General features: G+C 56.5%; 1 protein-coding gene across 2 annotated transcripts in view; it reads left to right on the top strand.

The window, feature by feature from the left end:
* Positions 1-223: 223 nt before the first annotated feature.
* The window catches only part of RALGDS (ral guanine nucleotide dissociation stimulator), a 63,392-nt gene continuing 38,717 nt past the window's right edge, over positions 224-24,898 (top strand). The window contains exon 1 of one of the 2 annotated variants that reach the window (XM_076355746.1): positions 224-302. In XM_076355746.1, coding sequence (XP_076211861.1) covers positions 282-302 — 21 coding nt within the window. In that variant the 5' untranslated portion in view covers positions 224-281. Of the gene's footprint in view, positions 303-16,007; positions 16,321-24,898 lie in introns of those variants that run through there. The other variant, XM_076355744.1, reaches the window with a different exon arrangement.

Raw genomic sequence — 24,898 nt, 5'->3', positions numbered from 1 at the left:
TCAGGCCGGGCGGAGCCGGGAGCGGCCCCCGCCCTCCCGCCGGCGCCGCGCCCGCCCCCGCCCCGCGCGGTGCCGCCCCGCGCTCGGCTCTCCCGGCCGCGCTCCGCGCTGGCGGCGGCGGCGGCGGCTCCGGCTCCCCGGGAGCGGCGGGGCCCCATGGCCGGCGCGGCGCGCCCCCGGCCGCCGGGCAGCGCGGAGGGGCGGTGAGCCCGGCCCCGCGGAACCCCGGAGCGGGGGCCAGCGGCTCTCCCTGCGCGGCCGGCGGAGGCTATGCGCGGGGCATGATGATGATCGACACTCAGGTGAGTTGTGCGTTTCACCCGTCGGCTTTGTCTCCCCGGAGCGCTTTCGCGGTGCCCCCGAGCTCCGGTGCGCAGCTGCGGGGGCGGCCGGGCTCCGTCCCCTTCAGCACCGCGGCTAGAGGGGGCTCACGGCGGCCCACGCGTGTCCGCGACGGGTGACTAATGCACGTGCGGTGCCAGGGAGCGGGTGGGCTCTGTCGGCGATTCCCTGGGGGCCTGTAGCTGCAGGTGCCTGTCCCTTGCTGTCTGCTGGTGTAGGGGGGCACTGTACGTGCCGGCAATCCAGACCCCTGGTCTGCAGCGTGAGCTTTGGCAGAGGAGAAGCAGCAGCCTTTGCGGGGGGGGGGGGAATCTTTTTTCTTGCTTTCTGTCTGTGTAATGGATAAGTGCGGTCAGTAGAAGTGGGGATGAAGGATTGGGAATGAAAGCAAGACAGTTTGGGACGGGGTCTAGGTGCCAGAGCGATGCTGCAGCCGTAACTGAGCTGTGTGGCTGCTGGCGGGCTGCAAAGCTGCTGCGTGCTGTGCCAGCAAGCCGGGGCTGCAGCTCTCCAGGCAGCGCTTAGGCCAAGTGGCACCAGGAGGTCCCTTGTCTCTGCCTGGTGTGTTTTTGAGGCTAAATGAAGCTAAATTGAGCCGAGGTGGACAAAAGCTCTATGCTCACAAACCCACTGGTGCTTCTGGGGCAGAGGAGGATGAAGCAAAGGCACGAAATTTGGGGGTCTCATCAGAATGTGGCTTTCTGTTTGGTCCTGATGCTCCTCTGACTTTAGGCTTTCTATTCCCCTTCTCATGTTCCCCTCCTGTCCCCAGCCCTGGGAAGGGAAGGCAGGTCTGTGCTGCTGCCCTGGTGGGGGTGGTGGGAAGGTAAGTGGGCAGTGATGGCTCCTGGGAGCCCAAGAATGAATAAAGGGACGGGCTGATGCTGTGATGGAAAAATGGGCTGGGATCCATTTTTGGACTGGAAAATGTGCATACCAGAGCCTCCTCCTGCACCCAGTGGGTCCATTTGGTCTGAGCCTCATTTGCCTTGATCCAGCCCTGTAAACAAAAGCTAAATTAGCTCTGTTGGGGGTAATTGTGTGAGGCAGGAGCTAGTGTCAGCATGCATGCCTGCTGGATTGTGGCAAATCCCTTTGGAAAAGGGGATTGGCAACCAAAATACTGGGGTTTGGATCCTGACCCTGCCAAGGGTCAACAAGAGTACTCTGTCACCATGGCTGGGGACTGGGGAGAATATTCTTGCTGGGAGATCCAGAAAATTGTAGGTGTAAAGATGTCCAGAGGTCAGTCTCCCTTCCGTGTTGGGGAATGCACGTTGCATTCCTATGGAGTGCTGTGTATCGAGGTCTCAACTTTAGCCTTCCTGTCACTTTTTGTACTTACCCCCATTTTATATATGGGTAAACTGAGGCACGTAGAGGTATTTGTTACAAGCCTAGGATCTTGCATGGTGGGTGGTATGGTGGAGAGCACAGGCTAGAAGTCCTGATTCCTCCTGCATGTCCTGCTTGAAGAGGATGAGCCACTTTGCTGTTTAAGGGGTGCAATTCCTCAAAGTCCCATCATTTGTGACTACCGGTTAAGAGGAATTTCTGGCTGCATCCACAGCCGCACCCTGCCAGTTCTTACGGCTGTACAGCTACATTTTTCATGCCTCATAAATGTTTCTCTCCCTGGTTGCTAAGGGAAAGACCCACACAAACAACTGGGAAAACTGAGTGCTGTAAAGTAAATAAGCTGAGCAAACAAGGAGATTTTTTTTTTCACCTCTGATCTAATTGCTGCAGGTGTGTTGTTCAGGGTGTGATGATATGTGAAAGCAAAGGTTCATGTGGAAGGGTGAATTTCAGCCTTTAAAACTGAAACCTGAATGTGAGCTGGGTCTGAAGGTGGCTTCCATCCTGAACCAAGCTCCCGGAGCTGCAGACTCGTCCCCTCTCTCCCTTACTGGCCGTTTGGGCTGGAAAAGGGAGCAGATGGTGGACAAGCGGTCTTGGGGCTGGCTGAGGGCAGGACGCAGAGAGCTTGAGTGCAGGCAAGCAAGGCTGGAGCTGAATTTGTTTCTGTGTTTCTCTGTCATCTGCTCTGAGGCAGAGAAGGGAGCTGTGTCTGAAGTGACTCCAGTGGCTAGGAGTTAACTCTGGGTGGTGCTCTGCTGCGGTAGGGGGGCGAGCTCGCAACAAGTGACAGCAAGCGAGAGTCCAGCTGGCAGCAGGGTCTGGGAGGAAGCGGGTGGAGAGATGCAAAGTCCCTCCTCAGCGTGGTTCAACTGCTCCATCTGGAGCTCCCACTCATGCATGCGTGTATGTGCCCGCAGATAGGGCTGATCAGACGTGAACAGACGATGCAGCGACTGCTGCAGGCTCCAGAATAAATCTCTGGTCTGGGATACTGTAATGATTGATTTGACATCGTGTAGCTCAGTGCAGTTTATCTTCTTTGGGGTCAGTTTGCTTTGAGGTGGCTCTTTATGTGAGGAAAGGAGGGGCTTTTCAGGACTCTGTTTATTCTGGGCATCTTTGGGATTGTGTTTTTCAGTTGCTCGCAGTGTTTTCACTGTGCCATCCCTTACACGGTGCCTGGCTACTGGACCTTGAGAAGCAGGGGTAACCTCAAAAGCAGTCTGCACTATCCATTAACGCTGGGTTTGCTTCTGATACCTTTCCCATTGCTATAGCAACACATGTCTCATGGAGGATGCCAGCATGCTTTCCAGGCGGTGCATGCAGAGAAACTGCTTCACCTGCCACCAAACTGAGATCACCTGTGGAGCAGGGGTGGCTAACTGGCAACTACCCACAGCTGCTGGGGCTGGAGGTGCAGAGAAACTGCTCTTAGCTCCCTCAGGCTGGCCCTGCTCTCCCAGATGTCCCCGCTACCTGGAGTTTCCCTGGGATATCAGGGGGACAAAGCACATGTGGGAGTGCATGGCTATCTAGTGCCAGAATCTGGGATTTCTCTCCAAAGGAGAAGCTTGGGATGGCGTCAGCTACCTTGCCAAGGCTTGGTGGGTGTTAGGGGCTTTTTGCCTTTTCCCCCTTCCCCTTGCCTTTAGAGAGGCTGGAAGATGTGCTTCACCTGCAGGGTGCTGATGGAGGAAAGGGGTTGTTTACCTGCTTTTGCCAAGTGAGCTTGCTTCTTCCTCCATCTCCTTCACACATTGCGGTCACTCAATGGGCTCTGGGAGACTCTCTTGTTCTGCTCTGCCTCCCCATCCTGCTGTCTTTTGCTCTTCCATGCAAACCAGAGGCTGTCCCCCACCATATAGCTGCGGGTGGCCATCAGGACTGCTGTAGGGTTGCCTTCCAGCTGCAGCGATGCTTGCTGCTGCCTCCGTGCCTAGCTTGCTGCTGGTTGGGGATGCGTTTTGCATGCTGTTGTGACCGGTGCGAGCTGTGTAAGCCTGTGCGAATGCCTTGTGTGGGCAGGCCATGGGCTGTCCGGCTGCTCGGGGCCGAGCAGGGCTGTGCAGCAGATGGCACTGTTGTTTTCCCTATGCGTTGTTGGCTTGGTTTTTGCCTTCATCAGTGCTGAGAAGGGTCGGTGGTGACGGGAGCCGGGGCACGGCAGACGCCCGGCTCTCTTGGAAAGCGGCACGCGTGCCAAGCTGGGCTCCGCTGTGGGGAGCAGATCTGCTCAGCGGAGCTTGGTGTTTGCGTCTTGCTCACCAAGGAGGAGCTGTGTTTGGCTTCTTGGTGACGAGTAATATGAGCCAGCTACATCCTTGGAGACCTGAGGTCCAATCCCAAAGCCACCATGGGCCTGCTGTGAGACCTCAGCAAGGCCATGTCAATCACTGTGTCCCTCCTATAAAAAGAAAGCCCTGATCCACAGCTCCCTTTTGTGCTTGTTCCCGCTGTCACCAGTCAACCCATCCCCCTGCTTTCCCTAGCGCTCCGTAAACAACAGCCAAACGCGTGACCTTTCCATCAGTAGTGGCTGGGAGAGGTGCCTTTGCTGCTTTCCAGGCTGCCACATCTGTGCTGTTAGTGTTGGTATAGTAGTATTTAAATACGTGCATGGGGCAGTGTGGTCGAACGTGCTCTGTTGCTGCCCCAGTGGCTGGAGCGGCGCCGGGCGTTCAGGAGTGGCCGTGGCAGCTGCTGGCAGGCAGCTGTTTGGGTGCTGAGCTGTCCCCCGAATATCCAGTTTGCTCTGCCTGGGGCCAGCCCCTGGCTGCTGCAGGATCCACTGGCAGCGGCGGAGCCTCCAGATGTTAGGAGGTTTCCCTGCTGGGACTGCCCGAGTCCAGCCTGTGTGACCCGTGGTGAGGGTTCACCCATCTGTTTTCCTTGGGGATTTGCATTTTAAATGACTTGATTTCTTGGGGCCCTTTTGGCTCCCAAGTCACCCCGGGTGTGCCTGCGCATTTGCCCTTGGCCCTCTGCCCCTTGCCACCCAGCGCTCTTGGAGCGGGCTCTCTGCGGGATATCTCTGCGGATATTCGCTTTCTCCACTGATGCTGCCCTGCATTGCAAGTTCTGGCCGTGGGTCAAAGACAATGTTTGTAGACATGAGCTGACGTCAAAGGCGGCTTGGTGGTGGCGTGCCGGGGGGGGATCACAGAGTTCCCACTCCCTCGAGGCTGGGGAGCGCAGCGGGAGTTCATCCTCTGCAAAGATTTACAGCCCGCCGGTGCTCCTGGGTTCACAGAGCTGTGTTCTGGCGTGGCCCCGGGGGCTCCTGCACTTGGGGCTGGTGAACATCGCATGCTCCCTGGAGTAGGTGTAGCTGCAATACAATGTCCTTCACCACCCTGCCTGGAGAGAGATTTCAAAGACGGGGGGGAAGGAAGGAAAGAGGCAGGGCGAGGGGGCTGGGGGGAAAGGAAGGGGCGCAGCGGTGCCCCGGCGGGTCGCTCACCTGCTGCAGCTCAGAGAGGGTGGAGAAGCCCTCCCTTGGTCTGTCCTGCTTCTGTGTAGGATCTGGAGAAAATCAGAGAGGCTTTAGATGCGGTGCCAGAGCTCTGGGATGTCAAGGCATGCCAGATAAGGCTCCACACTTCCCTGTAGGGTCTAGAAAAGAAAGCGAGGAGGGGGAGGAGAGAAAATGAGTGAGGTGTGGTGTAGATATTGACTGCTGTAGGCTGACCAACGCTGTTAGGAGGGATCACTTGTGTGACTGGAGAAGGCCTTGTGGCATTATCAGAGGAGGGGATGTGCAGCTGGGATGCAGGTTGCTGGCACAGCCTAGAGGCAGCGCTCTGCCCGGGATTCACGATGTGGCCGTGTGAACCTGCTCACAGACTCCCCGAAGGCACGCGCTGGCTGATATTACTCTGAAAACCGTGTCTGGCTTGCACCCTTGCGGGTTTCTCAGGATATCCGCTGTTCCTTTTTATCCTTCTTCCTCCATGCGGTCCCAATCTGTTTCCCACTCCCTTGCTATAAATGCCCTGCCTGGCCTGAAGGCAGGAAGCAAACACTGCAAGGGCCGTGTTCAGCGCTGAAGGAGCCCGCCTGGCTCCATGCAGGTCGTCGGCACGGGATGGGGAGGTCAGGGTCATTTCACAGGGCCCCGTAGGCCCCTTTGAAATCTTCGGCAGCCGCCCTGCCCTGCTCTTTTGGCCCCACTGCCTCCCTCTCGCAGCGGATTTCCCACCGTGTGTTTCCTGCCCGTCCCGCTCAGTGCTGTGTCCCATGCGGTCATGGCTTTTCGCCTCCCCGGAGAGGAGACGCCACCGGCGTGAAAAACAGCGTTAGGCGGCCAGGGTGGCGTGGCAAGGTCCAGGGCAGGCGGAAACACCCTGGTCAGGGTGGCTGCTGCTGCGTGCCCTGCTCTGAGTTACAGGGGGCAGGAATACGGCCAGTCCTTGGCTGTTTTCTAGCCCCTCTCCAAGGAGGTTGGGCAGCCCCAGGGGGAGGGCCAGCGGTCAGGTCTGCTGGGAGGGGATGGAGGAGTCTTCCCGCAGCAGCGGCGGTCAAGGTGTGCAAAAGCATTGGCTGTGCAGACCTGGAAAACCACTGCTGCCTGAGCTGTGGGGTGTCTGCGGGGCAGATCTGGTGGGTACACAGCGGGAAAGGGCAGCTGGTCCAGGGCAGGAGCAGCTGAGAGATGGGACTGAGCTCTGCCTGTGCAGAGGCTGGAGGAGTCGGGGGGTGTCCTTTCTCCAGGTGGCTTTTTCCCTGGGAGAAGTCCCACGTTAGCTGCCTCATGCCCGGCAGGCCAAGGGGAGCACAAGTCTCCTCCTCATACAAATGCTCAGGGCTCGCGGTTGTTTAAGGGCCCTGTTTTGCTTGGCAGAGGTTGAAAGTCCCAGCAGGCTTCAAACCCTCCCGTTCAGCATTTCCATGGTGACAGGCAGGCGTTTCTGGTGGCTGTGCTGTCCTCGGTGGCACCAAAATAACGAGGCTGGTGCAAGCGCTGTGCCTTGGTGTGCTGGGTTTGCAAGCCGGAGCCTGTGGCCCCGCGGCCTTGTCGCAGTATGGGGGAGTTGGACATGCTCCTTCCCCAGTGCTCAGAGGGCAGTTTATTTTGCCCCCAATGGGATAAGCACTAAAAGGAGGAAGGGTTTTGTTTAGGAGAGCTGTGCCCAGCCTCCTGCTCCGTCGCTGCGCGTGGCACTGATGGGGATGCCTGCGGCATGGTGTCCCCTGACAAAGAGCCCATCCTGTGCCTCTGCATTCATAACCCATCGTGGAAAATATTAGGCCTGGCAACTTGCAATGCTGTGTGAGTAACTAATTGAAGGGAAGGGAAAGGGGGATGACTGATAAATGCTTCCACAGTCTGGGGAAGGTGCATTTCCACTGGTGGAAAGGCATTTATCTCCCTCCGGCCGCAGCGCAGGCCCTCCTCCTCAGGCTAACTGCTGCGGGTATCCCAACCATGCCACTTGGAGGGGACCTGGACCTGACGGGCTTTTAGTCAGACAAGGCATCAGCCAGGCATCTGCATCTTGCGCAGTGGCACAGCCCCTCCTGTGGCACTTGGTGGGAGGTCTGGCCACAGTACCCACGGCTGCTCCGGTCTCCATCCCTGCCTGTGGCTCAGCAGCGTTTCCTTGGAGCTTGCTGGGCGTGGAAGCTTCTCGCGCTCGTATGGAAATGCAGCGTGGCTCTGGGGTACCTGGGGCTGGGTGGGAAACTGGGATTTTACATCTGCAAGCTTGATTCCCCCCCCCCCCCCCAACAACGACACTGGCTGTTGTTGCAAACTAGGGGGGAGGGATGCAATCTTGAAACATTTTGCAAATAGAAGTATTCTGAAATATATCCTTTCTCCTTAAGAAGTCACAATGAAATTCACGTTCTTCCATGAAATGTTTATGTATTTTGGCCAAAGCAGTTACCAGGGTGGTGATAATTAGGAAGAGATTGAAAGGCAGTTATATTTGTCAATATTTCAGGGGCCAAGTCCTGCAGGTTTGCACATGTGGGCACCATTTTCCTGTGGAAGGCCTCCTGGCTCCTTTGCGCTCTGGCCAGCGACCTGCAGCCGAACACGGGTTTCTTGGTAGGATCCAACATGTCCTTGCGGGGGCCACTACCGACACTGCACCTGCCACTGTGGGTGTTGCAGCCCCACTTTTGGGGAATTCACCCAGCACCTATCGGAGCCGGGCGCTGCACCGGGTGGCTCTAACTGCTTATACAACTCCCCTTTGCGCTGTTCCCAGTGCTGCTTGAAAGGGTGTTTAGTTAATAGGATTATAAAGCTTTCCTGTCGTTAGGCAACGGAAATCAATGGTGGGCCTCCAGGGCTGAGTTCCATCCGATTTACAGCGCAGTCACTAGATGGCTGTGCTGGGTGTGCGGCGAGAGACGGGTACAGTGCTGGAGGGAGGACCACCTCCCGTGCTGCTCCGGCGGGGCCTCCTGCAAACGCAGAGGATGCTCTCGGCCTGCCGGCGCCGGCCGCGTGTTTCTCCGGCTGGGAGGGTCCTGGTCGGTGCAGTGCCTGGGACCGCTGGGGCAGCCAGGATGCTGACGCAGCCCTGTGGCACCGGTTGCGTGTCCCAAATCGCTGGCTGATGTTCCCAAGCTCCCGTGCCTGCTGCTGGGCTGCTGAGGGAAACCCAACCATTTTCCCTTTTTCCAGCCAAAAGTGGAGGCTTGGCCTAAAAGCTGAGAGCAGGCGTTGCTCTGCAATGCCTGAGGGGGCTTTGCCCTTCTCTCTGCTGTAAGAAAGCATCTGGAGACAGCAGGTCGGTAGGATGGCTCATTAATCTGTGCAATGCAAAGTGAGCTCACAACTCGCCATCCCCAAAATGCAGTGGGCTCCCAGCCCCTGAGGGGTTGCAGAGCTGGCAGGGGATGGGGCCGGGGGGGGGTGAAGGCCCCTCCGTGCAGGCTGCACGTTTGTGCTGCACGGGGGCCGGGCCTGGGAAAGCTGAGATCCAGCGGCAGCCCTTGGGGAGGTCAGGAAAGGGCCTCTCTGCTCTCTGGACTGTGTCCACCAAAGCTGACAGCTTTGGGGTTTGGTCAGTCCCGCCCTGCCGCGTCCTTGCCCCCCTCGCCCTCCTGCAAGGGGGGGTCCAGGCTGAAATGCCTCTCCCTCTCTGATCCGGGGCCATGCCTCTTGGGAGAGGTCTGCAAAAGGCATCGGCTCCCCTTGCAGCCGAGGAAGCAATGTCAAACCCTTCACTGTCGTAACGGGAGGGTGGGGAGCAGCTGAGCGGGGGCCCTGAGAGAAACTTCCAGGAAAGTCAACCTGCTTCAGGAATCTGGCCGTGCAACAAGTGTTTCCCATCCCCCTGGCTAACACAAGGTGGCGGAGAGGGGACTGCACGTGGTAGAAATTTCTTTAAACCCCCTAGCCTTCAAAGCAAGCACGAAGAGGGAGGATCGGGAGAGCCTTTGGCTTAGTCCATAGGGCTGGAAACCTCAGAGCTGCCACAGCCGTGTCTCTCTCTCTTACCTCTCTGAGCCTGCAGTTTGTTGTCTGCCAAGTGACACGGAGCAGTGATGTGGATCTGCAGATAACCTCTTGGCCACGTGTTATCTAGGCTAAAGTATGCATGAGGAGCTGGGACAATTTTAGACCCCACGGCATGGCGTTCTGCGGGTGAGAGCAGGCTCCAGGCATGGGGGGACAGGAACCTCCACCTTTGGTTTTGTTTAAGCTTCAGCTACGCCCTGGAAAACATGCTGAAGGGAACAACCCTGCCCAGTGCTGGAGGCTCGGCCAAATGGGTGAACTGGTCGATGCTCTGTCTCTGGCGAGCGCTCCAGGTACTGATGCTATACATCACGTCTGCGTGCCCCCTGTTTGCATGCGGGCCTGGATACATGCAGACATGTGCCCGGAGGGATGCCCTGGCCTTGCTGCCAGCCTGGTCTCTCACCGCAGACAGCTGCTGCTCTTGGCCTGGTTGGCAGGTGGAATAAACCCTTGCAGAGAAATTGTAATTGGTAACGGCGGGGATTGTCGCGGCTTGCCGGTACTCTCAGCTCTTTGTTTCCCCCAGCACCTTTCTCTTCTCCAGCAAAGATTTTTTTTGCAGCGGGAAGCGCCTGGTCGTGCTGCCGGGCTGGCATGGGGACAGCCGAGCTCTGCTGTGCCCTGCACTGTGCCTGCCCGAGTCCCAGCGAGATGGCTGGCTACCCTGTCAGGGCACGGTCCAGAGCTGGCCCTGGAGGAGCCAGGGTGTGCTGACGTTTGGGAGCTTATTCTTGGCCCCAGCCTTTCTTAATGCTGGAGTGCTGTGGGCTCCCCTGATGGGAAGATGTTTTGAGAGATGATGGGGCTTTTCCTCGGGTTCGGAGCTGGCAGGGAACAGCTGTGATGGGCACGTGGCAGTTTGTGGCATCCTCCCGCACTAGTACCTCTGCAGCCCCCAGCTCCTGAGCCTGCTGTGTATGCCCAGCCTGGGAAATTGGGCACCCATGCATGAATACAGTCATCCCAGCAATATACGCACAAAACACGTGCAGGCCCTGTGCCAGGGATTTCCCTGCATTAGAGCTGCGCCCGGGTCTCTCCGGCAGCACAGTGTGGCCCACGTGGGGTGGGGAGACCAGGGAGATGTCATTAGAAGGGCTCAGCCTAGTGGGAAGCTGAGATTAGTTTTTGGGGTGAACGAGGAAGGGGGTGGTGGGGGCAGCTGTGAACTGCAGGGAGTTATATGGTGACTTGTCCTCCTCCTCCTCGCCCTCCTGCACTGCGGTGGTACGGGGCGCTGGTGCCATTTGGGGCAGGAGGGAACGGGGAGCCGCTCTGTGACGTCTGCCCAGGGACACAGGGTCCTTCCTCCACCCCGTGCGCAAGCAGTCATGCAATGGCCGGCATCATGTCCGGAATGGCAGGTACCCCTCCTAGAACAGCTCTGCCCACCCTGGGCTCCCCAGCCGTGCGCACCTGGGGGCTGCTGCATTAGTGTCCCCAGCCTGGGCTCTGTCCCCACCTCCAGGGGGAGGGCGGTTATGGAAACTCAATAAACTGTTGCCATGACAGCCTCAAGCTCGGCTCCCTCCTGATGCCGTACCCACTGTGACAGCTCAATATTACCAGCTCCCGTGGGACTGACTTCAACAGGATAAAGCGCTTTCAGCACGGGATGAGGCAGCTGGATCGCAAGCAGCAGAGCCCTTTTATCCTGCTGATGCGGGGAAGCAGTCTCTGAAGCAGAAAGGAGGCGTGTGGGTACCTGATGGTCCCTTTCCTATGGTGGAGAGGTGGTCCTCGGTCTCCTTTGCATCCTCTCGCAGCCCCATGAGCTGCACCTCTGGTCTCCGTTGCTGCAGTGACCGTCTCCATGGAGACCGGTCCAGCACAGCCGCATCACGGGGACCACGGAGGGGGAGGCCATGGGGAAGCATCCCCATCCCCTCCCCATGGGGACATGTTGGCTTCCAGGGTGCGCTCTTAGCCCCCAGGGGAGTGTGAAAATTGAAATCCCTCAAGTGGCAAACGTGTGGAGGAATCCCAAGAAAACTAATTGGTTTTCCCCCATCCCCCCTTTAATGCTTGTTGGCTTTCACTTTGCATCGGTAATTGCTGCTCTGCACCTATTAAAAGGCTGTCTCATGCTTCGCGCGCGCTTGATTGCTAATTAATTTTGCATACATATCTATTCTGGGGAGCACAGGAGTTTATTTGGCTCAGGATGCTGAATGCCAGACGGGCTTTCCAGAGGCACGAGGTGTGGCATGGGCTGTGGCCACTATCAGGAGTAACTTTGAGGGAACAAGGGCGGCTTCTTCAAATAAATGCCTAAAAACAAGGGTGCAGATACAAATCAATGGGATTTGTTCTCATAACTCATTTGGGACAAGACAGATGGATTTCAAATGGGATATACAGAACAACCCATGAGCTTAGATGGATTTTCACTGAGAAATAGGTATCCTACCTGCTCATGGTCTCCTGGAAGTACCACTAGACATCCACCTTCACGTCTGCGCCTGTATCTGCCTCTCTAAATCTACCCGTAGGCTTTTTGTAAATGCCAGATTCCTTCAGAGGGATGCTATCAGGTTGGGATTTCTGTGTTTTTGAAAGCAGATTTCCTCTTTCTATTACTGGTAAGTATCAAAGGGGAAGAGCTGTTGGGATTTTCCATTTGCCTTTCACTCGTCGTGCTGCTTTGTTTCCTCTCTGCCTTTCTATCAGCCTCGCCCAGTGAAAATAAGCCAGTCGGTTTTGTGCCATTTCTCTCAAGTCCAGCATTCTCATGCATGTGCAGGATGCGGTGATGTTTGGGCTTGCGGACAATACATGGAGTTGCAATTTCCTTTGAAAAACAAACCCGCCATTGTTATTTCTGTGGAATTTCTTTAATTTTGTTCAAGTCTTTGATGCTTGACTGCATCGAGCATTGGAGTCAGCCTTCCTTAGGTGGGCCTTTGTCCTTGTGAATCACTTGGTGTAAGGAATCACCAACATGGTGAGAGAGGTTGGTCACCAGTTCTTGAAGCATCCTGAATGTTTACACCCTTGCAGCTATGCTGGGTACTAAGATCCTCCTATGCATGAGTTTGTCACTGAAACCTGCATCCACCTATGCAGAGGATTCAGTTGTGGTCCATCACGGTGTGCCCAAAACGATGTGCTTGCAGGGTAGCAGAGGTTGTTCAGACCCTAAGGAATGGATGCACTTCCCAGTGCAGGAGTCGGTCTCTCCCTGGGGCAGCGGTAGAGCAGTTGGGGGCGGGATGCATCCAGTGTAGGGATCGCAATTTATTTGCCCTGCAGTTGCTCTGTTCCTGCCAAGACCGTTACTGGAAAACAGTGTTTTTTCCAGTAATGGTTGCTAAGCAGTGAGGTCTCATGATTGGCTTTATCTGCTCAGCTGGATCTGCAGGAAACAATAAATCTCCAGTGCAAAATGAAATGGGGAAGAATTGGTGGCTGTGCTGGGGCTTCCTTGTCTGCCAGAAGTGGCCGCTGGGGTAAGGTGATACCAGGGGGAGACTTCTCCTCCACCCCTTGCAGGGCTTCCCCGCTCCTTGGGCTGGCACATGCTGCCGTTGGGCTCCAGCAGTGAGTTAGTCCTGTGCTTGTGGGGACGGCTTTTCTGTTATCGATGCAGCGGTACATTTAAGGTGCTCGCTGCTGTTGCCGGAGGATCTGGGATCGTAGCACGGTTTCCACTCATGCCAGCCAGACTGGAGGAGGAGTAGGGTGAGGCTGTCGTTCAAAAATCTGCGTAGGATCATCCTGTCTGGGCTGGTTTGATGCTGGGGGAACCTTTGCCTTATACTTCTACTGAAAATCTCCCAATGGGAAATTGTTCAAAACCACTTCGCCGCTTTCTGTTGAAGGACCGTTATGTTCCCCAGTGACTTATGCCAGATGCAGGTGTCTGGCGAGACTGGTGGGTGGACGTGCACGAGCTGGCCCCTGGTGAGAGGGGAAGATGCCGTCTCTGGGACTGTGTGAATGCCCGTGACATCTGGCTGGTTACCTTTGGCCGAAGCCTTCCGTGCACAGCAGCTCTCGTGTCCCGTCAGCCCCTGTCCACTGCGTCCCGTTGCTGTTGGTTTGAGGCGGTTCTCCAGAGTGGCTGTTCTTTTGTCCAACCTCTTCTGCTGCTGCTGTGCTTGGCACCTCTCCTGGGACTCTGCACTTGTAGTTTTGCTTTCCTTCGCAGTCTGCCTGTGTGGTTTATGACTCTTCCAGAAGGGTTGTCCCTTTGGCATCTTTACGGCTGCCTGGTGGGCAGTTGCTGGGCTCTGGGGACCAGCAGAGCAGACTGAGCCCCTGCCAGAAGCGTGTGCTCTGGGCTAGCAACCTCTGTTGTCTCTCCTTTGCTGCTGTCGTGAGGTCTGGAGGAGACCCACAGACCCTGGCACCAGCAGATGATGGGACTCCTACACCTCCACACCACCTTTGCAGAGACTCCTGTTCCCATGGGAAAGATTAGCTGCTGAGCAGGATGATAAGTGGGTTCCTGGGGATGGTAGCCCTTGGAGACTTTGGCACTTGAGCGAGAAATCTGTGTCATTTTCAGGATGTTGGTGCAGTCACTTAGGCCTCTTGGAAGGTGCAATCCCAGCTGGCCAAGCCCAGCTTGTTACTGGAAAGTTGTTATTGGAAAGCCGTGCTCTGCCGACCTGTTGTTGCGGGGAGGTGAGTAACCTGAGCTGGGGCTGAAGCACAGGTTTGAATCACCTTTCCTGGAACCAGAGCTGTGGGTGCTGCCCGTGCTGGGGGCACATTTCGTTGTTGGTGACGGCAGCGTGAAACGTGGAATTGTCCTCCGTGGGAGTGCACGTTGCATTGAGTCACCAAGATATCACGTACGTAGAGGGGCAGTGACTGGCCATGCCAGGGTGTTTCCTGGGCTGTGGCGCTACCTCTCTGCCATGAAAAGAGCCAGACAGTTGTCAAAATGCTGTCAGCCAGAAGCTGGGAGATGGCCCTGGAAATACTGCTTTGTCTGTGCGCTGTAGCTGTGATCTCCTGTCTCTCCTCCCCTGCGAGGCCATTCCTGGGGCTGCTGCAGTGCTGGCTTCTGCGTCCTGTGCTGCTGCTCATCTCGGCCATACGGTGGTTGAAACTTCTGTCTAATTTCCAGTTACAACTTACTTATGGTGGGTTTATCCCTATCTGCTCTTGTTCCAGGCTTGTCCATTAGCTCCCATTCCCGCAGCATGTAAGCACTGGTTTTCTCACCCTTGCCTTTCTCCTGGGAACGACGGGCTGGACCCCACTGCAGTCCCTTGCTCTTGCCCCAGCGTGTTGGGAAGGTGCCCAGCTCCGACTGCGAGCGGCACGAAGGTTCCGTGTGTGTGTGAGACCTGACTAACCCCAGCGTCTCGGCTGGCTCTGGCTCCTGTGCGAATGACTCAGCCCAGCCGGGGAGGCCAGGAGGGAGCGGGGCTGGCGCTGAGCAGGGCTCATCAAGCCCAGCTTACCTAACGGCGCAGGAATGCCCGGCTCAGCGGGGCTCCTCAGCGCTGCTCTGAAACCCAGGCGTGCCGCAAGCCAGGCCGGTGGCCTCGGCCAGCAGCTGGGTTTGGGAAAGCTGGGACAGGGCTGCACTGTCCAGGACCTTTGCCCTACATGCAGCAAGGGACATCCCCAAAGCGGGACCCACTGCTGCCTGCTGTCGTGGGAAACCACCCAAAAAAATGCCTGCCTGGAGCAGGGTCTGTTCACCCTATTTATATCATCCCTGCTGGGCCCAGTGAGAAGGGCAGCTGTAAGGACATAAACTCCTGTTTGAGGGCAATGAGGACTTTTTATTGACTTGGCCCCGACGTTTCGCATGGCCCCTCTGTTGGGTGCTTAGCTGGCCCCAGTGACTCCTCTCGCTGGGTGCGGCTCGATGAACCCACCAAACTGCTTCTCTCTTCTACTGCTGCCCTCCCTGGAGGGAGACACCCTGGGTGTTTCCCCCAGTTATTAAGCCTGGTCTCTGCAGCTGATGAGGGTGAGAAGATGGCCCACGGACTTGGCCCCAGGTTTACTCTTGTTTGTGAGAGCAGTAGCGTCTGTGTGCAGGTGATACACACGTGCTCCGTGTCGACTCTCTCATCCTACCGCTACTGTTGATGCAAATTCTGCAGGAAGATGCTCTTTGTAGCAAAACCACCCCATTTTGTGCCATGCTCCCTTTAGCAAAACTCGGTTTTGGAGTCACAGGTGCTCTCTGGTGGAAAAGGCAGCCGGTGCCATGCTCACCTGGGCAAAACTTTCCACGCAGAATTGACCTGCAAGCAAAATGATCACCTATTGGTGATTCGCTGTCTTTTAGTGCCACGCGGCATTTTCAGTGCCATAAGGTTCCCAAGCATACTCTAGATGTGAATTATTTAAGCCTCGCTGTGGTCCTTGGAGTGTACAGGAAGGCATTGAGCTGAAACTGCCTCTGACAATGGAAAGCAGGGGTGGAAGAAGAGAAGGAAAGAAAAGGGGAGGCACCAGCTCAGATCATTCATGCTCTCTGTCTCACACCCTCTCATCCTTCCAGCTCTGCTTGTTTGCCTGCCACAACAGCCAGAGGGAAATGCTGTAGCTGCTGCAGACTCGGTTTGATCATAATCAGAAAGCAACAGCAGGCAGGACCTGTTGTGTCTCTGAGACAATGCATGGGGTTTGTGAGTGTCATGCATGTAGATGAGGCTGAAAACCTCACGCCAGTGCAAAGCAGCAGCCAGAGCCAGCACCGAGATTGCCCTGAAAGAAAGGGGAGGCTGGGGGAAGGCAGCGTGCCGGGGCATGCTTGCAAAGGGCTGCTTCACCGACCTCAGGAACATCGCCGGCTACACGCACGCACACACACACACAGGCGCACTTGCTCACACACGCGCACACACAGCCTCTTGGTGCAGCTCCTCGCAGCTCTTTGATTTGCAAGGAAGGAAATAAGACCTCTCAGAGCAGCAGAAGTAGCAGCTGTTGGCAAGATGTGCTGACAAAATTGAGCAGGGAGAGATCTCCAATCTGTTTCACTGCCTGGGCTGGACCTGGTCCTGGAAGAGGAGCGGTGGAGGAGAGAGAGAAGAATGAGCAGCCCCTCCATCCCCGGGAAGATGGAGGCAAAACCTTTGTTCAACGTGCAGAAGGCTCTGGTGCAGCCTGTGCAGATGTGCATGTTGGATATCCCCCTGAGCGTGCAGGATGATGATGTAAGTAGAGGGCAAGCGAGCCGCCAGCCCGTTTTCGGCTCCAGGGATGGGGTGGGTGTGCAAGGGGCAGAGAAGTGCCGTGACCCCACCCCGGCGCTCTCTGGGGATGGTGAACTTCTGGCAAAGTTAAAGATGCCAAGAGCTGGCACCGCCTCCAGATGTGACTGTTTCCTTTCTGTAGTGGTGTATTTTGAGGCAGACCATGCCCTGCGCTTGCCAAATCCAGGGCACCAAAATGAAAGGAGGAGTTTGGGAGGGAGGGGAAGCGTTCCTATATGGAAAAAGACTTGTGTTGTTGCTCAGTGCAAAAGGGGATGTTTGCTGTGTGTCCTGGCTCTGCCGCCCTGGGGTGGCTGATGGATGTGAAAACCTGGGAGGCAGCGATGGGCTGCAGAGCTCGACTCTGCCTTCACACGCCTTGGGGGCTGCCCTGCCTGGTCTCGCTGTCTGTGTGGGCATCAATCCTGCCCTCTCACTCTGCTGCTGTGCTGCAGCTGCAACCAAGCGCAGGGTTTGGTCCACGATGCAAAAATTGGCGCTGAGGTGGAGGATTCCTGATGTGCTCGGGTCAGAGGATTCCTGGTGAGGGCTCCTCTTGTCACCTTAAGTCTGCCCCTCTGAGCAATACACCACAAATCTGACTGTGCAAGAAGGGACCCTGTGATAAAGCTACTGGAGAACCCGAAATAGGGATAATGCTTTCCAGAGCTGGTGGGTGGTGAGCGGTCGGTGTCCCGCCTGTGGAAGGGTTTTGGGTGTGATCCAGGTGCTGTTAAAATTTGAGGCAAAACTTCCTTTGATTCTGGAGCAGGGAAAGCCCATGTTCTTGCTGTGTGTGTTCAGTGTTTGTACTGTCACTGCGGGAGCCTTAAATCTGGATTTTCTTGATGGCAAACAATATGTCACGGTTAACGTTACCTTCTCTTCTACATTATGTGTGTGTTTAAAGAGGTGAAATGATGGTACAGAAACGAGCTTCCTTCCCTTGGAGGAGGGAGGACTTTGCTGCAGGGTGTTGTGTTGGCTCTCGGCAGGGGCGGGAAGCCCCAGCCCCAGCTCAGCAGCCTGCAAGTGTGTCTGCAGGGACAGGGGACTTTCAGGGAGCCTCCCATATTTAGAAACACCCCAGGGCTTTGCCGGGATCTACTGTGTTGCTGCACTAATGAGGATACCCCATGACGGCCACTGCAGAGCTGGTGGGGTGTGCCGGGGGTGGGAAACGCGCCCCGAAAGCGCAGGTGCCTCCTGCAGCATGCGTGGGAAGGAGGGAGGGCAGCCGGGCTTTGGGAGGTGGCTGGAGCATGGGATGAAGCAGGTGAACCGGTGGCTGGATGCTTTATTCTCATTTAGCTTGATATTTTTTTTTTTAAGCAGCAGATTTCTCAAGGCTTAGGCTACGCGATATCCATTCCTGCTCAGTAGTGCGATCTGGTGCTGGATTTCCCTGCGGCTCGTGGTGCAGCGTGGGGGATCCTCAGGGTTTGCCCGACACAGGTGGAGGCTTCCCTCCCTGCAGAGGGGGAAGCCTGAGCTGGAGACCTGTGCTCACCTGGGCAGCGCCTGGGACGGGGCGTGGGGGATGCCCTGGCCTGGGTTGCTTGGAAGCGACCTCTGCTTGCTAATCTTACCCCTGGTTTTATCGCAGAAAGGAAAAATAACTTTTAAAGGGGTTGTGCGCTGTGTCAGAAGGTTTTTTGTTTGGTTGGTTGGGTTTTTAACAATTCCCACTAAGCCTTTGGCGACTGCTGGGTCACAGCCAGTCCTGCGAGCTGTGTCACGGTGAGGCACTGGGCAGTAATCTGGCACGTTGGGGCGTCCCCAGCACTCGGGTCATTGCTGGGGCATTAGCTCCATTGTGCAGGGCAGAAAGGGTTAGCGCTTTCCTGTGGAAACTCGAACTGCCGTGAGGTCAGGCTGGGAGCGTGGTCTCCAGCATCCCCATTTCCACTTAAATTGAGGCTCTGCATGTGCACCGTGTGCATTTCCCGGCCGTGATCACCTATCCCAGCTCAGGGCTCCGCTGGTGCTTTCATCCCCTGCCCTCTCCTGCATTGGGCAGAGCAGGACGAGACCCCCAGGGGCGAGCATTGGCTGGCAGCACCCATGAGCAGGAGGCAGATTAGGGACCGCTCTGCCTCTCTGTGCTCGCGTACCGCTGCTTCGAGGCCGAGGATGCTCACCCTGTTTTCCATTCCTGGAAAGTGGGGGCGTAGCGGCTCCCGCGCCCCTGCGGAGCTGGCACCTCCCTCTGCTGCAAAGCACGGGCCGGTGGGGAAATGCCAGCGGGGAAGTCCCAAGCAGCATTTCTGTCTGTGGAGCAATGGGGAAACTCCTCTTTCACAGCTGAAAGATTTCCCCCAGCCAGGCAGGGTTTGGTGTCTCACGCCCACCTGCGTGCGGGTACCTGCTCGTCTCCCCGCCATCGCTTCTGCCAGTCTGCGTGGGTGTGGTGGAGGGAGCCGTGTTGGCATTTCCCCCTCTATTTCAGGACTTTCAGGCTCGTGAACTGCCTTTCTTCTTGGAGATGGCACAAGCAGGCTGGGAAGAGTTTAGGAGCCGTATTACATGGGGACCTTTGGATGCTGGTACCCAAAGGAAGCTCCAGTAAGAGATGGTGGGCCAGGAATTGATTCAACCAGGGAACACGCTAACGAGCAGTCGAACCCTGCCTGCGCTGCGGTGGGCTGGCCCTGGCCCAGTGCTGCCTTCCTGACCCGTTGCAAGTGCGGGGGTGCTCGAGCAGGTCTGCAGGAGGCAGGGATGGGAGAGGGTAAAACAAATCAGCTTCATGGGAAGGAGTCGGAGGTTTTCCCAGCACCGCGGGTCTTGGCTGCGTCACCCACCTGCCCCAAGCCCCACTGCCCTTTGCAAAGGTGCTCTGGGGTGGCAGGTGCATCGCCACAGTTGAGGTGGCACTTTGCAACCCTCCCTGCCCTTTGCAAAAGGACCATCATGCCCTACCAGCGAGCTCCCCTTCCCGAAACGCCCTGCAGCCCCTGCAGTGAGCCCTCCCTGCCCTCCCTTCCCCGCGGCTGGTACCACCGCCAGAGGAGTGGTGCCATGTGCTGCTGCGTGCTTGTGTGCCGTGCTCCACTTTGGAGCCAGCCGTGCTCCCAGAGTGCTCAGAAACCTCCTCCTAATCAGGACCCTGTTTGGTTTTGTGGGTGAGGAGTCGGATGAGTATTTTCCATCCCCCTGAGTGGGAGTTGCTGTGCAGGCTCCTTGCGGCAGCAAAGGGACAGAGTGGCAGAGGGAGAGGCGGAGGAGCCGGGATGCGACCATGAGGAATGAGGGTGTTGCAGGGGGAGGAGGAGGGTGCAGTGGCACCAGAGACCCAGGTAGGAAGCGCGGGGCAAAGCCGAAAGTCGCGGGAGCAGAGCTGTGCTTTCCTGTGCCCCTGATTCCCATTGGCACCTGCTTTGATGTGGCCATGGGAGCATCTGGTCACTGTCACGTGTGCTCCCGGTGAGACCTGGCACACCCAGGTTGCTGTCACGTCTCTACCCTCCCTCAGGGACAAATCTTGCCATCTCTCTGGCCCGAATCTCCCACGCATGTAAGGCACAGTGTGGAAATAACCTCAGCTGAGCTCTTCTGCAGGATCCTGTCTGTCAGTCTCCATCACCAGTTGGACCATAGCTGCGGGAAGGCCTGGCTTGAAAAATGGGCTTTCCTTGTGCTGCAAATCTAGTTGTTGAACACACAACTGACCCCTTTCAGGCTGGGTTCCCAGGGGAGCAGGGCTTTGGCCTCAAAAAGGAGCAAGGGAGCCAGGCAATGCCTGGATCGGCGCACCCCACGAAGACATGAGCCCCTGGCTGAAGCCCATTCCCCCGGGGACGACAGCTCTGCTGAGTCAACATCTCATACTCCTGTTTTTCAGGAAAACTGCTCTGCCCCAGCATGGAGCGGGGCTCCTTTGGGGAGCGTTTCACCAGCCGGCAGTAGACTGTTGGAGGTGATGGAGAGATGTGGGCCGCTCGTGCCCGCGTTCACTGGGTGGTCAGCTGAAACGGGAACAAGCTCCCCAGGCTACCCGCAACGTGGTGGTTTGTGTTGGGCAGAGGAAGCTCTCGTCTCTGTCTCCCTTGCTAGCTTTTGATGGGGCTGTCAATCCCTCCCTTTCATAATTCAGCCACAGCAGTTGCAAAATTTCCCAGGGTGCCTCTCTTGCTCTTATGGGTAGGGATTTCCAAAGCTTTGCTAATAAAAGAGCAACAGTTTCTATATCTGGGAAATGGGGAAATCAATGAACGGACTGTTGCAAGTGATATAACGGCTTTTTGTGGCATCTCAGGCAGTTCCCTAACATGATGGAGCTTTATGGCATGCTGTTTTGTCAGCTTAATTGCCAATATCCGCTCCCTGCGAGTGGGAGCCCGCAGGGCTGGGAGGGACCAGCGAGCCGATGTCCCGCGGTGGTGGGGTGCTGCTGCCCGGGCCCATCTCGCACGGTCCCAGTGCATCCCTCCTGCCCGGCAGGTCGGTCGGCTCATGGTTGAGCATCCCAGGGCATCCCAGGCTAATGCCATGCGGCTGACCCAGCCCTGTGTCACAGCGAAAATCACTGGGAAGTACCCCCTTGTCACAATGTCCAGTAAATGGCAGGTCAGAGGGGAGTGCAGCACAGCCTTTGGTCTCTTCCAGCACAGCTGTGTCTGAGTTGGACACTTAATGCAGCTCTACAGAGTGAGAAGAAAAGAGAAATGATCAGGTGAAATTCTCGGTGTCCTGCTTAGGCACTTGCATCCTCCGGAGCCTGTCCTGGCGGTCTCCCCCTCTTCGCCTCCTTCTTTTTTCCTCTGTGACGTCCTAATAAGTGCAGTAGGTTTGACTTCAAAGTGGTTAGCAAATATTTTTCCACTCCAGTGGGCTAATTAGTTAAATTACATTTCACATGCTAATTTATTCCTCTAATATTTTTTTCCCAGTGTACTGGAATACAGGAGAAGATAAAAGCTTAGTCTGACCTTAGAGCCAGGCTCGGAGGAGCTAGAGATTGGGAAAAAATGATTAGTTCCTAGGTTTGCCGTAGCACAGGCTTATTCCCTGCCGCATTCGAGATCTTGTTCAGTTGAGCTTTAAGTGTTTTAGCTGACTGCAACCTGGGTATCTTGGGTGAAATGTTGTCCTCTGGCACACAGAAGAAAAACTTCCAGATCAGCAGTAATGAGCTACTAATTTCCAGCTTCATTGTTCCTGTCTGCAGCACCGGTATCGCCTTGGAGTGCTGCGTAAATGGCAACTAATTAATCCTTGCAGGAGTGGATGGAATGGTGTTACTTCCCGTGCACCAAGAGGTGAAGGGATCTGCTTAGTCAATGGGCACCAGAGCCAGCCTTGGGATTCAGCCTGGCACTCGATGGTCGTGTCGCACAGCGGGGATGATGGCCGTCCTGTTCATCGTACTGTGAAGGGGCTGGAAATGCACCTTTCTCGCCAAGCTTGGAAGGCTGAATCCCCAAGGCTTGGGAGGTAGATGCTTCCCCCGTGCTGGGTCAGTGGGGCTCAGCCTCTTCCCGGGGGTTGCTGTGGGGCACGGATGCAGTGGAGCGCCTTTGGGTGATGGAGCGAGTTGTTGAGCAGGGTGGGTTGCACGGCGTGAAATCCTCTTGTCCTGCTGGCGAACACTTGCTGGTAACCGAGCCCTGCTGGGCCTGAGACACTCGACATCTCCTGCAGCCCCAGCAGCACCCCTCCGCTCCCTCGGTGCGGCTCTGCCAGCCTGCGCCCGTCGGGGGTGGAAAGGCTCTAACCGAGAGGAAAGCGGTGCCGGGGAGTTGGTGCTTGCATCGATGGCAGGTTGAAGCCATGCACCAAGAGTTGGGGTGAAGTGATAGCTGCAAACAGCCCCACAATGAATCAAACTGTGTCGTGTTTATATCAAAGGCTGTTTCTTTTCCACTGCCTGCGTATGGTAGATGTTATCGAGAGGGAGGAGCTGAAAATGAGTGCTAGGACTGTTTCCTAACCACAATTACAGTCAAAAACAACAAATCCCTCCATCCCTGCCCTTGGCCAAACTCTACTTTTCCCTTGGGTGAATTGTCACTCAGTTTCTTTGGGGAAAATTAGAAACTATGGAAAAAGTCTCCCAGGTTGAATTCTCATCTGTAAGGGCAGAAATTCAGGAGCGCGCTGTGAAGTCTTGGGATTTCTGGGAATTGCCCCAACGAGACTGAGGGCTGGGCCCATCCAACGCCTTGCGTGCATGTACGGGGCAACTTCAGGCGTGTCCGTGGCTCCCGCAGTAGTGCTGTGGGGTGCCGCCGCAGCCGCCCGGGGCATTGCGCGTAACCCCTCTGCCGTGTCCGTACCTCTGTGCTGGTTTTCTCAGTCCTGGGGGAGGGTATCTAACCACTGCCCCATGAGCCGGCTAAAACCCCCATGAGCTGCAAATGTGAACGTGCGAGGCAGTGAGCGTGCTTGCATGCACCTTTGGCTGGCTGATGGCAGAGGCAGTGTCTTTGCGAGTGGCTGTCCCAGGAGCTTTTTGGCGTGGCAGCAGTCCCCCTTTGTAGCCCTTGGTGAGGCTGCAGGGGGGGAAGGGTTGGTGTGATAAGCTGAGCGTTTACGCTGGCTTAAAGGGATGGAGAAAAGGGTCACCGATTGTTGCTGCGTTTGGTTCACTGGTACTAAAGTGTCCAGAGTCTTCATCTCCCTGTGTGCGGAGATGTTTATTCAGTTCATCGACTGAATAAACAAGTGAAATACAGCCATGGGAATGCCAGGCCAGTAATATCGGGGTTACACTTTAAATAAGCAGTTAGCAGGACTGTGTTGATGCAGCCAGGCAGACGAGGGTTGCCAAAGTGAAATGAAAACCCAGACCTCTGGAGCCTCGACCAGCATCTGACGCAGCTCCCTGGGGTACAGCCTGCCTCGGGGGCTCATCCTGCCCGAGGGTTTGTCAGCCCAAACACGATCGCCTCTGGGACGTCCCGTTTGCAGACTTTGAGATACATGGTACTCACCAAGCGTCCCTGCTTGGCTTGTGCATAGCCGACAGGTCGGGCTTGGTCGCACCAGTGGCATCTCCGGGCGGCTGCCTTGCATGTGCTGCAGCGCTGGGTGCTCGCCGGTGCTCCACCGCTGCAGGGGCAGGAATCGCCCGACCGACTCTCGCTGCTGCTCCGATGGAGTTGTTGGTGCGGTTAAAGCAATGCTAATTCTCCGTGTATTGCAAGTGCAGAAGGAGCTGATGTTTCCAGTAATTGTTCAATCGATCTGCTTTCGATATATTTTTGTAAGTGGCCTGGCTGGATCAGTGCTTGCTAGCGCTAGCTGTGGAGCAGAAACTGCAAAGAAAATCAGGTAAAATACTGTGTGCCACATCCTCTACTGGTGTAAATCAAGGCAAACCCACTGATTTTGGTGGCATTACAACCTATCTCTGGCTAAGGACATGAACTGATGTTCAACGTGACATCCCAGAGCGTTTCTCCGTTGCTTTGCTCTTCCTTCCCATCCTTTAGCACCAGCTTCTGTCTGAAATCTGAGGGCCACGTAAGAGCTTGCTCCTCTTGCAGCTTTTACTCTGTAGATGTGTGTCTCCGAGAGGCACGGGCTCTGCCTCTTGCACTTTCCCTTTCTCAAGTGAAATGGGATCTCTTCTCTATGCTTTCGGCTTTCTCGCTCTCTGCTCTCATTTTTCATCCTGATGATACCATGGGGACCCTCGAACTCGGCACAGCATTTTTGGTGGCTCCGGGCACTGCCGAGAATGCACGGTCGGGTCCCGGTGCCCACGTGCTGCTGGCGGTAGTTGGCTCCATCCCTGCACCCCGGGGCCAGGCACCCCGATGAACGGCAGATCGGCAGCGGGCCGCGGAGCAGCTGCCTCCTGACGGTTTGATTCAGTAAGGGCCCGTCAATACAATTTGCTGTCATCTGTCACTTTGCATCGGGGCTCAGAGCAGCGCCTGCAGAAGCAGCTGTCGCAGGAGCGTGCCGCGAGGGCTGCCAGTGCTGCTCGGTGCCCGCGTGTGCTCAAATAAGGCAAATCCGGTTTACTGACTGGTTTGGCACATTACGGGCAATCAAAGGCGGGTTGCTCGGTGCCCGCTTGGGGTCTTTGCAAGAGCGCAGGGGCGCTTTGGCCCTGGCTATCCTGCCCTCCCTAAGCAGAGATCATGAGTTGGCAGGTGTGGGTGTCTCCCGCCTGCCAGTGCGGCCCCATCCCTCCTCTGCACAGCTTCCCATGCCGCATCTTGCAGCGGGGCTGGCCCAGGGACGAGGCTGTCCTCAGTACAGCCACTTGATTTGGAGTATGCCAGCTGCAAACACAGGGGAAACGGAGGTTTCGCCCCATTCACAGCCACGAATGTGACAGCAGAGCATGGATGTAGCCCTGGGCATCTGCCATCCAGGGACTCCATCAGAGCTGGCCCTATTTATTTACCCCATGTTTCAGCAGCAAACAGCAAGCCCTGGGGCTGTGCAGCAGCTGAGGCAGCTGAGAGTGGCAATACTGAAGCAGAGGTGTGCCCTGCGTGCGCTTGACGCGCAATTAAATGCCTTGAGCTGGACCCTGCCTGCCTTCAGATGTGGCTGCCGCCGCAGACGCGGGCGGCACTGC

This window comes from Aptenodytes patagonicus, chromosome 18 (genome assembly GCF_965638725.1).
Source record: "Aptenodytes patagonicus chromosome 18, bAptPat1.pri.cur, whole genome shotgun sequence".
NCBI lineage: Eukaryota > Metazoa > Chordata > Aves > Sphenisciformes > Spheniscidae > Aptenodytes > Aptenodytes patagonicus.
The sequence above is the reverse complement of the archived record's forward strand: the minus strand, read 5'-3'. Positions and strand labels throughout refer to the sequence as shown.